At 32.0% G+C, this 14911-nt stretch overlaps 1 protein-coding gene, 1 long non-coding RNA gene and 1 pseudogene across 2 annotated transcripts; 1 reads left to right on the top strand and 2 right to left on the bottom strand.

The window, feature by feature from the left end:
* Nucleotides 1-4906: 4906 nt before the first annotated feature.
* LOC105789828 (putative RING-H2 finger protein ATL21B) lies at nucleotides 4907-6293 on the bottom strand (annotated as a pseudogene).
* Nucleotides 6294-7203: 910 nt separating this feature from the next.
* On the bottom strand, nucleotides 7204-8796 carry LOC105789827 (putative RING-H2 finger protein ATL21B). The gene is made up of 2 exons (XM_012617161.2): nucleotides 7961-8796; nucleotides 7204-7864 (listed from the first exon to the last, which is right to left on the bottom strand). The coding sequence occupies exons 1-2, from the start codon at nucleotides 8655-8657 to the stop codon at nucleotides 7383-7385; spliced, it is 1179 nt and encodes a 392-aa protein (XP_012472615.1). The 5' UTR covers nucleotides 8658-8796; the 3' UTR covers nucleotides 7204-7382.
* A 3558-nt stretch (nucleotides 8797-12354) lies between these two features.
* LOC105788220 (uncharacterized) lies at nucleotides 12355-14371 on the top strand. Its single transcript, XR_008192954.1, has 2 exons — nucleotides 12355-13950; nucleotides 14033-14371. It is a non-coding gene; the product is annotated as an uncharacterized LOC105788220 (long non-coding RNA).
* The last annotated feature ends 540 nt before the right edge of the window (nucleotides 14372-14911 follow it).

The raw sequence follows: 14911 nt of genomic DNA on the forward strand, positions 1-14911 counted from the left end.
TGACAATGAAAACTTAAATGAAAAGTTAATACATTTTTACAATAGAAAATTAAAGGCAAAATTATATAAGCTCGAATGATAAGCACACAAAATATTTGAGTGAATGAGGAAGAAAAATTAATGTTGATTTAGAAAGATGAGAAGGAAAAGTGTAGACTTTGGGCGAAGGAAGGTGTGAAAATATATTAAATTTTAACAATTTTTGATATCTTATTAAGTGGATGTTTATCATGATCAAGATAAAGTTTTGGTGTACTTTAAATTCTAATAGTTATTAGAATTAGATCTCTACTTTTTTATACTTCTTATGCCTATAAATAGAGACTCGATGAAGCATTGTAAATCATCCCTTTGATTAATAAAGTACATTCTCTATTGCTTTTATATTTTCTTTATTTTTTATTCTCCCCATCTCTCTTTATTTTATAACACGTTATCAACACGATGATTCTCTATTTTTTTCTTTTAAAATCTTTCGAAGTCGTCCCCCAAATCCAATTCCTCTTTCATCTTAAACTTTCACCCTTACAACTTCATCTCCAGGATGTTGAAAGATTCAATCTCATAATGGATCATGGTGATGACGATGATGTTAAAGATCTTCAGGTATATTTTACTATATTTTATTTATTATATCATGTTTATTATAATTGTAGACTAATCATGACAACATGGATAGATAGATTTTAATTTAAAATCCATGCATATTTGCGATTGTGATTATGAAATAAAGAATCTATTGATACGTTTATATGTTCATCTTAGTAAATCTATTGCATTCCCAAGTGAATGTAAACATAAAGAAAATAAAAGATATACTCATGGACCACTAAAAGTTGGAACATAGTAATAAATAAGAGAATAATGAGAGTTCTCAAGATAACTTTTGTTATCAATGTGATATGAAAAGATTATTGGCCATATATGTATGGCGTATGCCCAAATATTTTGCTTCATTAATATTCTTTGAAGAAGATATGAAAATGTAGTAATGAATTCTATCATTACAGATAGAAAATATTTAACTTATTTGGTCTGAAACAAACAAATATTATTCTAATATTTGATAGTACAAAATTAGTTGAAAGCTCCGAAGAGCTAATATATCACTATCTAAAAAGCACAAAATTTGTGATGGTTAATGCATTACTTTTAAAAGTTATTTGTAATGGATCTCATATTGAGATTGTGAATGAGGAAAATATTATATTTCATATGAATAAAAAAAGGATTGGGTTATTAATTTATATTTATTTTATAATCTTTGTGATATTCTTTTGTCATCATCCCTATTAAAGGGTTGAAAGCAAAATATTTGATGTGAAAGATCTACTTATGAGCGATAGAATATGATAATTCTATCTAAAGCTTATTATGGTTGGATGCACCTAAAGTTGCAAGTTTTTTAAAAGCGTGAGTATAACTCTATAGTATTCAGAATAAGTTCTTAATTAAAATTACATGGTAAAATATTACTGATGAGAACTTGCAAGAGAGAAAACTTATGTAAGAAAAGTCATTGGTTATGTACCTGTTGTACACCTGAAAAATAAGATCCTCTCTTAAAGTTTGCTATTAATAGATTTTTGGGCATTTGAAGATTTTAGCATATTCCCTGAAGCGAATATTGCATATAATTATTTGGAAATTATATTTATTGACTTGGTGGTATTATAGAGTTCACATTGATTTAGACATTTCTAGTAGTAAATGTCACAATAGTACTTATATGTGAATACAAATTAAAAGAATGATAATAAAATTATCAATTTGTTACAATTTAGTACAATTGAAACACATGTTAAAGTAAACCGAAGTTTACTAATACAAATGCGTTTACTACTTGGCGTGACCAATTAGACCATCATGGATTGTATATGATGCAAAAATTAATTGAGAATTCATATGGACATCCATTAAATCCATTAAAGAATCAAAAGATTCTTTAATTTAAAAGAATTCTCATATGTTGCTTGTTCCCAATGAAAATTGATTATTAGAAACTCACTAGCTAAAGTTGAGATTTAATGTCTTGCATTTCTGAAACAAATATGGGCCTATTCATCCACCATGTAGATAGTATTGATATTATATGATTTTGGTAGATGCATCTACAAAATAATCACATATGTGTTATCAATTTGCAACCTGTTGTTTGCAAGATTGCTTATTTAAATGATTAATTTCAGATTATGCAATTAAAACAATTCATTTTGCTAATGTTGATGAGTTTACATCCCAAGCTTTCAATGATAATTGGATGTCAATTGGGATAAAAGTTGAATAATATAGCTCATGTTCACACACAAAATGATTTAGCTGAATTGTTTATCAAATGCCTCCAAACAATAGCTAAATCATTACTTATGAGAACTAAACTTTCTATTTCAACATGAGATTATGTTGACTTATATGTTGTACGCATCAAGCCAATAAGTTATAAATACTCCCATTACAATTGATTTTTGATCAAGAGATAAATATTTCTCATCTTTGAATTTTTGTAAGTGCGTATATGTTCCAATTGCTCCACCACAACGCACAAAGATGAGTGAATCCTCAAAGAAAGTTGAGAATATATATTAATTATAAGTTTCTTTATATTATCAGATGTTTTGAATGTATTCGAGATTCAATTATGACATGATATGTGATTACAATTTTGATTTGATAGTTTTTTCGACATTAAAGGGAGAAATAATAACTTGTAATGAGTTAGGGGAGAATAATTTGAACCAGAAGTTCAATAAGGATAACTCATTACAAGTTAACTGTTAGATGTATTTACAAACTTAATAAGAATAACTAATTGTTATATATATAACTAATTGTTATATATCATCTAATATTTTAATTTGAATCAAAGTCCTAATAGGACAATCAGTTAGAATAAATAATAGATTGATCAATTCCAAAGATAAAAATTCTTTTAGATGGTTATATAGTGGAGGCGGGTGCTCCAGAAGAGACCCAAGACATAACTAATAAGTAAAACTTCAGAAGAGATTCAGGTACCTAAAACTGAATTCTAAAATAATGAAAATAAGAAATTTCGATAAGTTATGTCAATTCGAGAAAATATGGAATCGAATAATAAAAGTGGTCGACAATGATTTTACATGCAATATTATTATTGAAATAATGAAATAAAAGAAGGATCTTGAATAAATCTATTGAGAAATATAGATATGGAATAAATTGATTAAAATAAAAAGACGCAACTCAAGTACAATTAACTTTGTGGAGTTTTTGGACCAGTAGTCCAAATATCTAAAGGTATAAAGCCAGTAAAGGTGCAATTGAAGTAGTTTTTCAAAAACGAAATATGAAGTTTTTCGATAAGTCCTGGCATTGATTATGAAAAGATATAATATTCTTTTGTGGTGGATGCAATAACCTTTAGATATATTATTAAACTGACAATTAATAAAAGATTTAACTTCGTCTAATGGTTATTGTTACAAACTTTTATGAATCACTATATAGTAAAATTTATATTAAAATCCTTGAAGGATTTAGGATGCTAGAAGCATATCGAAGTTCTCGAGAAATTGTTCATTTATATGAATTGAAATAATTTGAACATATGTGGTAAATTTGACTTAGTGAATAGTAGTTGAAGGAGGATTATAAAGTGATCCAAAATACCTATTTCTGTTTTTATAAAAGAATTGTGATTAAAGTTTGTTACGATTATTGTTGAATCTCCTGAAGAGATCAAAACATATTTCCCTAAATTTCCCTTAGTCATGACTTTTAAAAGAATGGTAATATAAATTTTTAGCAAATACATTCAAATAGTCGTTTGAAAAACTAGTATTCAAGATTGAATACGTAGAATATGAGAAAATATGTGATATTTTCATAAGGGGGAGTAAATACACGTTGCACTCTTTTTCCCTTGATCGAGGTTTTGTCCCATTAGGTTTTCCTGGTAAGGTTTTTAATGAGGCAACATATTATGCGTATTATAAATTGTGTACTCTTTTTCCTTCATTAGGTTTTTATCCAACAGGGTTTTTCCTTATAAGGTTTTAACGAGACACATTATCTACCAATGGACATCCAAGGGGGAGTGTTATGAATATCTTATTAAGTGGATGTTCATCATGATTAAGATAAAGTTTTGGTGCACTTTAAATTCTAATAGTTATTAGAATTAGATATCTACTTCTTTTATACTTCTTATGCCTATAAATAGAGATTCGATGAAGCATTATAAATCATCCCTTTGATTAATAAAGCACATTCTCTATTACTTTCATATTTTTTTGTTTTTATTCTTCCCATCTCTCTTTATTTTATAACAATATTTATATTTTTTGTGTAATTTATATTTATTTATAAATTTGAATAATTTTTAATTTTAATTTATATTTTCATAAATTTTAGAATCATTATCAAATTGGTATAATGCTTAAATATTAATGGTTAAATTTGTTGTATTTTTCAAAATCAAGATTACACTAATAAAATGGGTAAATATTGAGGGCAAATTTTGTTGTTATTCTAGGTCACATCAACATTTCCTTTGGTAATCAAACCCATCTTAACGGTAGAATGATTAAATTGACAACTTATTTAATGAGAGTGATTAAAATAACAATTTGTTTAGATTAAAATAACAAATTTTTAAATGAATAACTAAAATAAAATGCCAAAAATAGCGAAAAAGGACAGAGTTGAGTAATGGTAAGTCGTTTAACTAATTATTGAGATGAAAAACTTTTAGTTATTTATTGTATTTTCTTTTACTTGTAGACTTGCAGTTGGTTACATGGAGGGGCTTTTAATTTGATGGCTGGATTTGGATTTAGTACGTGGTTTCTAATCAATAGTTGGTTCATTGATGGATAAAATAATTGAGGTTGGATAAACTATTTATAGTCAGGAGGATAAAATGTATTTGAATTTATATTGTTTTACAATATATTTTTACTAATATTTAAGTATGAAATTAAAAAAAACACATTCAAAATAGAGCCCAGCCTGCCGCCGCTATGCCGCTGGAGTAGATGTTTGTGGAGTGTTACGACATATTGGACAAGCAGCATTTAGTTTTAACCACTCATCGATACAAATGGCATGAAAATAATGCTTGCAATCTGGAATAGTCCTTAATTTCTCATTAGCTTGATATTCACAAAGACATATTGAGCAAAGTGTTATCACTAGGCCTCGGTAATCGCCGGCTTTCACCAAGCAAAGTTATTGGATAGGCCTTGATACTTGGTCCATCAAGCCCTTTGGCATCATCAGTAGCTGATCGGGGTCGGACTACGGCTGGACCGGAGATTTCCAGGTTATGCTGTTGATAGTCAGTGTAAATATTGTTAGCCTTCCTTCGGAGATGACATACAAGCCGCAGAACGCATATAAGGAATATTCCCACTCCAAAACTTATACCGATTATAGCACTTCTTGGGATACCTGTAAAATATATGTATTTAAATACACTGAAAATGTATCAAACATAATTGAGTAGTCAAAATAGAACATTGACATACCAGAGCTAAAACCACCGGAGCACCGGATATCCAAACCCGTATCACTCTTGAACATGCAATTCCCACCGCCATTTCACAAGACAGGCAATCGGGTTCATTCCATGTTAATCTCATACCATAGTTAGGATCCCAAGGTGGAACTAAAACCTTACCTATATTCATACACGTCCATGATAATGATCTATACTCATCAAGACGATTCGCTGGAATGGCTATAACAGAGAATGTTTCCCCGCTAAGACACGAAATATACCTGACTTGGGGAAGTTGTTTCGGTATTGCACCATTTGAGCAATTTAGAAACACATAGCTTTCAAGGTCTTGAGCTTCAAAAGGAGTGCCGGAGAGGTTAAGACCCTTGAAGAAACGTCTTGGGATGCAATAATCAGGGTCGTTTATCCATATACTTTGATACAAATAATCGATGTTTTCGACTATGAATTCACCGGAAAATGGAAGGGTGAGGATTGGTTTAGTTTGATTTTTGCATGTGAGATTGAAGCGAGGATAGCCACAGCGATCGGGTTGGTTGCTAAGACGAAAAGGGAAGCGAATCAATTTATCACCACAAAAAACTGGGCAAACTTCAGTTCTTGTTGATGATCGAACCGGGAGGAAAATGAAGGAGAAGACTACAAAGAAGAAGATTTGGAAAAGAGCCATCTGGTGCTAAATTGAAAGCTTCTGTTTGCTTTTTAAGCTTTAATGAATGATAAGTACAAACACATGTTAAAAGAATTTAATAGTTAATTATATATATATGGTCTAAAGAAAATGGGAGATAGGACAAATGGAAGAGTTCAAAGATGTCATTTTTGTGCTTATTGGGAACTCAAAAGCCAAAAGAATATGATGTTTTCTTCGAAATTTCCAGGTAATCATTTAAAATTTTTATACAAGTAAGAAAAAAAGGTTGAATTGGTAATCAATATTTGTATTAATGAGCCAATGGTAATGAGCAAGCAGCCATTGAATCTTAGGTTATTGATTACTGTTGTAAACACGCTTAAATGGAGAGTAAGGTTACAAATAATTGAGTACTTGTATAAGAAAAACCTTTTGAAATGTTTAATATTTTATATAAATTTTACACCTTTTGTAGATTTTGATATGTTAGACGTTATATCATATTTTGAGTATATTTTTTTATCATATTCATCTCATATAATTGGTTCAAAATGATAAAATTTGCAAAAGAAATAACCTATATAATAAGCTTCCTGGCAAATGAAGAACTTGATTATTGGAATTTTAATAGCTCAAAGAGGTAGAAAAACTCTCAAGTGGTACTAAAGTGAAGCTATACAGAAATCCTGTTTTGCTTGTTAAGCTTTCATGAATGGTAAGTAAGAACAGAAACGTTTAAAGAATTTAATAGTTTATTATATATGATCTAAACAAAATGGGACATAGGACAAAAGGAAGGGTTCAAAGCTTAATGGGAACACAAAAGCCAAAAGAATATTTTATACGATGTTTTCTTCGAAAATTTCTAGTAATGGTAACTATTTAAAATGGTTCACAGTTGATAAAAAAGGAGGTTTAATGATTGAATGGTAATTAGCAAGGAGCTAAACTCTCAAAATGTTTTTGCTCATTGTAATAATTAAATGTATATAAGTTTGAATGTGCTTTTAAACATGTATTATCACATTTAAAATTATCCAATTTTAAAAAAAAAAATCTACAAGGCAAATGAAAAACTTGGTTAATTTGGAATTTTAATGAGTCGAGAAAGGTAGAAAAATGAACCTGTGGGAAGAGCTAGATTAGCCCTCAAGCATGTCAAAAAAATAAACTCATGTAACGAAGATTATAGCACCATGGATAATACAAACATACTATAACCCAAAAAAAGGCTAAATACTTAATCAACTATTGCGGTGGTCTCGATGGAGAGGATGATGTGGAACGGGTTATCAGACTAGCGGGGTCATGGTCCGGTGTATTGCGACAAACAGGGCAAGCTGCATTTAACTTAAGCCACTCATCGATGCAATTAGCATGAAAGTAGTGAGTGCAATCAGGTATGGTTCTTATTGTCTCTTTGGCTTCATACTCCGATAGGCATATTGAACAAGTATTGTCATTAGGCCTTGGAAGCTTGAAGTTTTCATCAAGTAAAGTAATGGGATAGGCTTCGATGCTTGAACCATCGAGACCATTTACAGTAATTGGATTAGGAGCTACTGGCGGCTCTGCAATGAAGCTGGAGATTTCAGCATTTGGCCTGTGGTGGAGGCCGCGGCGGCCATCATAGCAATGGACTCTAACATTGCAAATAATAATCAACACCAAAATCAAGATGATGGGTGTTACGATGAAAATCAAGGCATATTTGGTACTGGTTGAAAGACCTTGATAAAAGAAAAAAAAAAAGAAGAAAAGTAAATTAACAAGAATTAAGCATGAAGTGGAACATTAAATAAACATGGCTTTTATTAGAAACATACCTTTTTTCTTCTTGTGGAGATTAGAGCATTCACCATCGACACCGTCACCATTTCCGTTCTGGCAATTACTTTCACTGCTTCCACAGTAATTACATGGTGCCGACTGGCAATCGGGCTGTTCCCATGTTAACACAATATCATCAAAACCGTACGTGGGCCAATTTGGACTAGGAAGGGGGACCAAAATCTTTGCTATCTCTAGACATGAACTCAACGAAGAAGATTGATTATAAGCGATTGTGGGTATACCCCAAATCGAAAAGTTTAAATCACTAAGACAAATAAACTTAATTGCAGGATAGACCATTGACACATTGGTTTCAGAGGAACAGTTGAGAAATGTGTAGCTTTCAGGGTACAATGGCTTGAAAGGCGTAGCAGATAGATCGAGTCCCTGGAGGAGACGTTCCGGGATGCAATACTGACTTAACTGTAAATAACGAGGCGAATAACTGATGACATCGACCGTAAACTCGCCGGAAAATGGGAAATTGATGATGGTTTGGTCTGTGCTTCTGCATGCGAGGTTGAAGTTGGGATCGCCGCAGCAATAGGGTTGATATGAGAGCCGGAAAGGGAAGGAAACTAATATATCGTCGCAAAAAACTGCGGGGCAGAAATCATCGACTGTGAACATTGGTTGAAAAAGTAAAAAGGGGAGGAAGACTAAGAAGAAGAAGAACTTTAAAGGGGCCATGAATCAAGAAATTTTCACCATAATTACAAAAGAAAAACAGAGTAAAAAAATTGTTATTCCTTTGAAACGCAAGGACTACGTACAAAGAGTAGTTTTGAAGTTAATTGAGCAAAAAAAAAAAAAAAACCGTAGGGAGATGCAGATAATCCAATCGAACGAGACAATTAGGAGGCTGTGGTTTTGGATCATTTCCATAGTTTTTCGGTGGTATAATTTTATGTCGTCATATTTGTTTCTTTCTTTACCATTATCCAATCAAACAATCAAAATTTTATAACTCATTCCATTATACGGTCCACTAACAAAAGATAATTCAACATCATGTTAAAAAGAAAAAATTCATTTTATTCATTTATTTTATTTTTGCGTCTTTTAATTTTTAAACTTATATTTTTTATTAAATTATCTCAACACGAATGAAAAAATTAATGTTTGGTAATTTTATTGATGAAGCATATCGTAGATTGTTACATGGATGACATGTCAACCTTTAATTAATTTTTAAAATTTTAAAATATTAAAATATTATTTATGATTTTTATACTATTTTAATAATTTCAATGATTTTTAATTTTTAAAACAATTTGTACATATTTTTATTTTTAAAATTAAAAGAATAAATAAATGTTGATGCTTTATTCATGTGGTGATTCATGTTTATGCCACGTCAATGAAGTTAAACACATTAATTTTTCCGTCTATTTTATGGTGATTGATAAAAAAATACAAGTTTAAAGATTAATAAAGGCGAAAAATTAAATGAATAGTTAAAATTATTTTTCTTTTTGTAAAATTAGGGAGCCAAATAAGTTATTATACCAATTTTAAATTGTAGAATAGTACAAGGACTAAAACCAAGATTAGGCTTTTTTAATGATGTTGACCGTTTGACCGTGATTTTTGTTTGTGCAATCATTCTCGTAATTAAGTTAAATACCAAGGTTAAAAAAAACAATTCCTTTCATTGTCACAATAGCTTTTTATATAGTCTTAATTATTAATTTGGTGAATCAATTTATAAAAAAATGAGTATACGTTGTGGGAATTAAAAGGACGTCTTGTATCTATATGTTACGCTTCCTTTTTTCATAATGAAGTATCTTAAAAAGGACGTTTCATTACAATATCTTTCCACATGTGTCTTAATAGAGTATGACACTCCACATATAGTTCGGTTGAAGGTGGAGTTGTGCGCATGAGAAACGATTCATTAGTACTGCTAAAATTAGGATACACGATGGGACGATTAGGACACTCTCAAATGTCAGGTATGTACTTGATTTACGAAAGAATCTCATCTCCTTGAGTATTTTAGACTTGAAAGGATGCAGAATCAACATCGAGTCGAGTGATATTAAAGTATCTCGTGGAGCTCTCATTTTGTTAAAAGGTAAAAGAACCGACAGTCTTTATATTCTGGAATGTTCTACAGTGACCGATGAAATTGGATGTCCTTCGTCCGTTATGGAGTCGAAGTTAACTTGTTTGGAGAGGAGGCAATTTGGTCATAGGAGGGAAAATGTATGACCGTTTCGTTGAAGAGAGGTTCTCTTTTGGATGCAAGTTTTGAAAAGTTAGGGCACTATGTTCGTGAAAATTAGACCCGGGTTAGTTTTGATTTGGCAGTACACAAGTCGAAGGCTAGAAGTCTTCCAGATTCTAAGAACAGATTCGACTCAGTTAATTCCCTGCATAGTTCAAGATAGGCTGGTGGCGGGCTTTGGTAAAGATGGCATTGTAAAAATTCGTGTCAAGGTGGAGATTGTTAGAGTTGTGTGACTCAAATTCTAAGAGATTGCTTGTAAGTCAAGTTAAACAAAATATATTTTCTTTCTAGAAGATTTAGTATTTATTAGTATAATATGTTTAGCATTTATTAACATAGTTTATTTGACTTACTAATTTAGCCTATAAATAGGTTATTTTACAACCTTAGAAAACATACCCATTAGAGATTAGAACTCATAACACATTTAGAGAATTTTATGTTTACGTTTTGAGGGTTCTTTGTTTTCGGGTTTCCGAGGTTTAGTTTTTATCTCCAGCTTTTGTACTCTTCGTTCTTTTGCCATTATAGTGAAATTATCTTTGCCCGTGGTTTTTTATCGTCTTTGGAGGGGTTTTTCCACATTAAATTTGTGTGTTTAATTTCTCAATTTATTCTGCTATTTTTTTACTTGTTGCTTAATCGGGTCGATCCTAACATATATTAATTGATGGGTTTTGAATCCATAAAAATAATATTTTTATGTTTAAACCATAAATAAATAGCAATATAGAGAGTATAATCAATCCCACAAAGATCATAATATCTAAAATTGTTGTTTCGATTTAACTGAGTTGCGCACTAGACAATTATGATGGATTTAAATATGATAAAGGTAAAAATAATTAAAATCTAGATAACAATAAAAATAAGCATAAAAGAAATTAAATTAAATAAACCAATATAATGAAATTTCTAGCTTCAAGCTCGATTTTTGCTATGATTTCAAACTGATACTTGATAACAAGTCTCCTCCTCCAACTGATAAGTCGATTATAGTGAATGAGGATGCCTCAGACCACCAATCTTTCCGTAGCCTTACCTAACAAACAACCACGAAACACACGTCCATGATTTAGCTCTTTGGTAGCCTTGGAAACTAGAAGGGTCGAACTCGAACCAACAACCTAAATACGATAGACGATTATATCACTTCTTCCAACTCTATGTTTATCAACACCGAATTAATGAGCTCTTTTTAATTTGATATCAATACAATTTTATGAGACGATGGTACTTACCTCCTAAATTAGAAAAATAACAAATACCAATATGAAAGTTTCTAAGTGTGGTTACGAATTTATTAACTCTCTACCGGCCTAAAACTAAATAGGAATTTTAAATTAAAACTAAAGAACATGAAACAGAATTAAAAAGGTAGTAATTCCTATTAAAATTCAAAGTACAGGGGGCGCACCTAGATGTGTGCATGGGCCGGGCTCAACTAAAAATTTAGGCCCGTTTGCTAGCCCGGGCCCGGCTCGAAAAATGGGCCTAAAATTTTGCCAAAGTTCGACCAAGATAAAAATGCTAAAACCTAGACTCGGCCCGACCCGCCCATATTAATTTTTATATTAATTTTATATAATTTTAATATATATATATAATACATCAAAAATACTAAAAGCATCAAAATAAATATTTCCTAACAAATTGAAAATAAATTTTAAAAAATATGTATTCTTAAATAACACTAAGATAGATGCAACTTAACAAGCAAATGTCTCTAAAATGATAACAAAATTAACAAATGTCTTTAAAATAATAACAAAATTAACAATAAAATAAGTTTTATACAATATCCAAACAATAACAACAAAATAGTAGCAACATAATAGTAAAATGGTAGCAAAATAGAGAGAAAACAACAAGAAAATAATATTAAAAAAATAATTTTCTTGTCCTTTAGTAAATTCGGGCTGGGCCCGGGCCTGAAATGCCTTACCCGAGGCCTGATTCATTTTTTAAATGAGCCTTTTTTGTCCAAGCCCATTTTTCGTGCCTATATTTTTGCCCAACTCCTCCCACATTTTGGGCGAGCCTTCGGGCCAGGCCGGGTGGCCCGACCCATGAGCAGGTCTAGGTGCACCCCTCCCACGCATATATATATATATATTAAAATATAAATGTCTAATTCTACTTCAACTCTTTAAATTTTTTTTTGAGTTTAAAATGACCTGATACATTCATTCGATTGAAAAGGCTAAGCAAAAAACAAAAATCTACATGGCCTCCATCTTTCACTCATCCATTATCTTTGATGGGCAATGCATCGGGCCCTAATTACATTAAATCAAATCTCCTAAATGTAAAAGCAATAGAACAAAAAAGAAACCAAACAAACCTAAAGAAATTCCTAAGAAAATAAGAAACCCTAATGAGTGGCTTAGCCCTCCCCTAATCTTCCCTTCCTTTGCATCGATACTACTCAAGGTGAGATTGTGGTGACCTTGACCCAAATATTTCTATACTTTGCCGTGTTCCCTAGTCTCACAAGCTGCTGAGATTCCCCAGATTCCCAAAAGCCTTGCCTTTCCTCCGGTTTCAATACTCAACCTTATTGTCTAAAAACACTTATCCTCCATTTCTGTCCTCACTTAAAAGGTGACCCACTTCTGAAGAGATCTCTTCCACCCAGAATCTCGGCGAGTCGAACTGTCGTCCCTAAACCGCCAGTCTGTACGCCACTCCGTTTGCTGTTCCAGGGATATGTTTGAAAGCTAAGTATATAAATCTTTGAATTTTGCATTTTATTTCATTTATAGTGTTCCCAATAATCGATCTGTCAAGTTCTTCAGATTTAAATTTATTAACCACTGTCAAAGCATCACTTTCGACACTGACCTCTCTGAATCTCAGATCCTCTGCGAAGATCACTGCTTGCAGACACGCTTTGGCTTCAGTAGTGGTCGGGTCGCTCACTTTATCCCACGAGTAAACGCATATTTCCATAACTAATCATGTACCATTTCTGATAATAATGTCTGCGATTGCTCTGTTTGATTGTTTTAAAAACGATGCATCAAAATTAATTTTCACTTGACTTACTTCTACTGGCTCTCAATTGCTCTTGCTTGTGGTAGCTTTGTTCTCTATTAGTGTTTCCAACTGTGTTATTTCTGCCTTATGGGCTTGGATGGATCCCACCACATTTTGTAAAGAGACTTTAACACCTTCATGGAATAGCTAGTCCCTATTATATCAAATTTCCCAAATAGTGATGGCTAAGTTTATGCACTACTCTTGATTATTATTTCTAAAAAATTTTACTAACCATTGGTTCCACTCCTACTACATGTCACTACTTAGTGGGGAAATTTCGATTTCGTTCAAGACCTATTTTGTGAAGGTACAATCTCGAAAATCATGTGGTATCGTTTGCTCTTCCTTGCTACAGATTGGGTAGAGGACTTTATCTCGAAGCCGTCTATTTACCAGATTTTTTAGTGTTGGTAGATAATTATGTGTAGCTTTGCATAGACTGATCATGATTTTACTTGGGATTTTGAATTGCCATAGCTTTGTAAACTAGTAATATGTATCTTCAGTGTAGTCTGTATTGTTGAAATTTTGAGAGGTTTGTCCCTCTTTAATAAGCCATCGTATCCCCTCTTGACTGTATAAACTCTAGAGCTATCTCCCTTCCACACAACTTCGTCTTTTTGTGATGTGTTCACTAGCGGAATGGCTAGAATTCTTTCTGCTTGGCCTTTGTGGAAAATTCCTTGAACCACATCATTTTTCTAGGTAAACAATTCATTATCTATGAGACCTGCCACTAGTGTGTATCTTATGTCAATGTTCTGACCTTCGAATCTGTCATTTCCAGGACTTGGTATCCATGTGTCATTCCAAAGGTTCACCAGGTTACCGTTGCCAATTCTCCACCCTAGCCTTTTTTCTAACAGGCTTTGAGCCCCTCAAATACTTCGCCAAGTAAAAGAAGGGTAAGACCCTAATCTCGCACTCAAAAATTCTCCCCTCGAATAGTATTTATATTTTAGAACTGGTGCAAGCAAACAATCTGGTTTGACAATTAGTTTCCATTACTGTTTAGTTAACAGGGTCGTATTAAACATTGTAAGATCCCTAAAGCCAATCCCTTTGCGATTTTGTGGTGCACATTGCATTCTATTCTCACCAATGAATAGCTTTGTTGGTCTTTAAATTATGCCACCTAAATTTGCGCATAAGATTTTCCAACTCGCGACGTAAAGAAATTGGTAAACTAAACATTACATAGAATAAGTTGGAATAGCTTGTAGTATGGCTTTAATGAACACTTCTTTTCCTCCAATTGATAGATTATATATACTCCACACTTTCATTCTTTTAATAAAATTTTCCTTTATCTCTAAGGACACATTCTTCTTTCATTTACCAATCATCGTTGGCAACCCTAGGTATTTTTCCGGGTTGTTCGATATACAAACTCCCTGCGTGCTTCCAATTTGATTCTTGATTTCTTCTTCCACGTTAAACTTGAAAAATATTAGATATTTTTCAAAATTCAGCAATTGTCCCAAACATTTCTCATACTCATTCACAATTGCCTTAGTGGTTAGAGCTCCTTCTATGGTTGCCTTTCCAAACAGTATGCTATCATCTGTAAAAAATAAATATGAAATTGATAATCCTTCTCTTCCCAACTTTATCCCCTCTGTCTTCCTTTTCCTTTCTACAATGTGTATTAGTCTTGAAAATCTTT

This window comes from Gossypium raimondii, chromosome 2 (genome assembly GCF_025698545.1).
Source record: "Gossypium raimondii isolate GPD5lz chromosome 2, ASM2569854v1, whole genome shotgun sequence".
NCBI lineage: Eukaryota > Viridiplantae > Streptophyta > Magnoliopsida > Malvales > Malvaceae > Gossypium > Gossypium raimondii.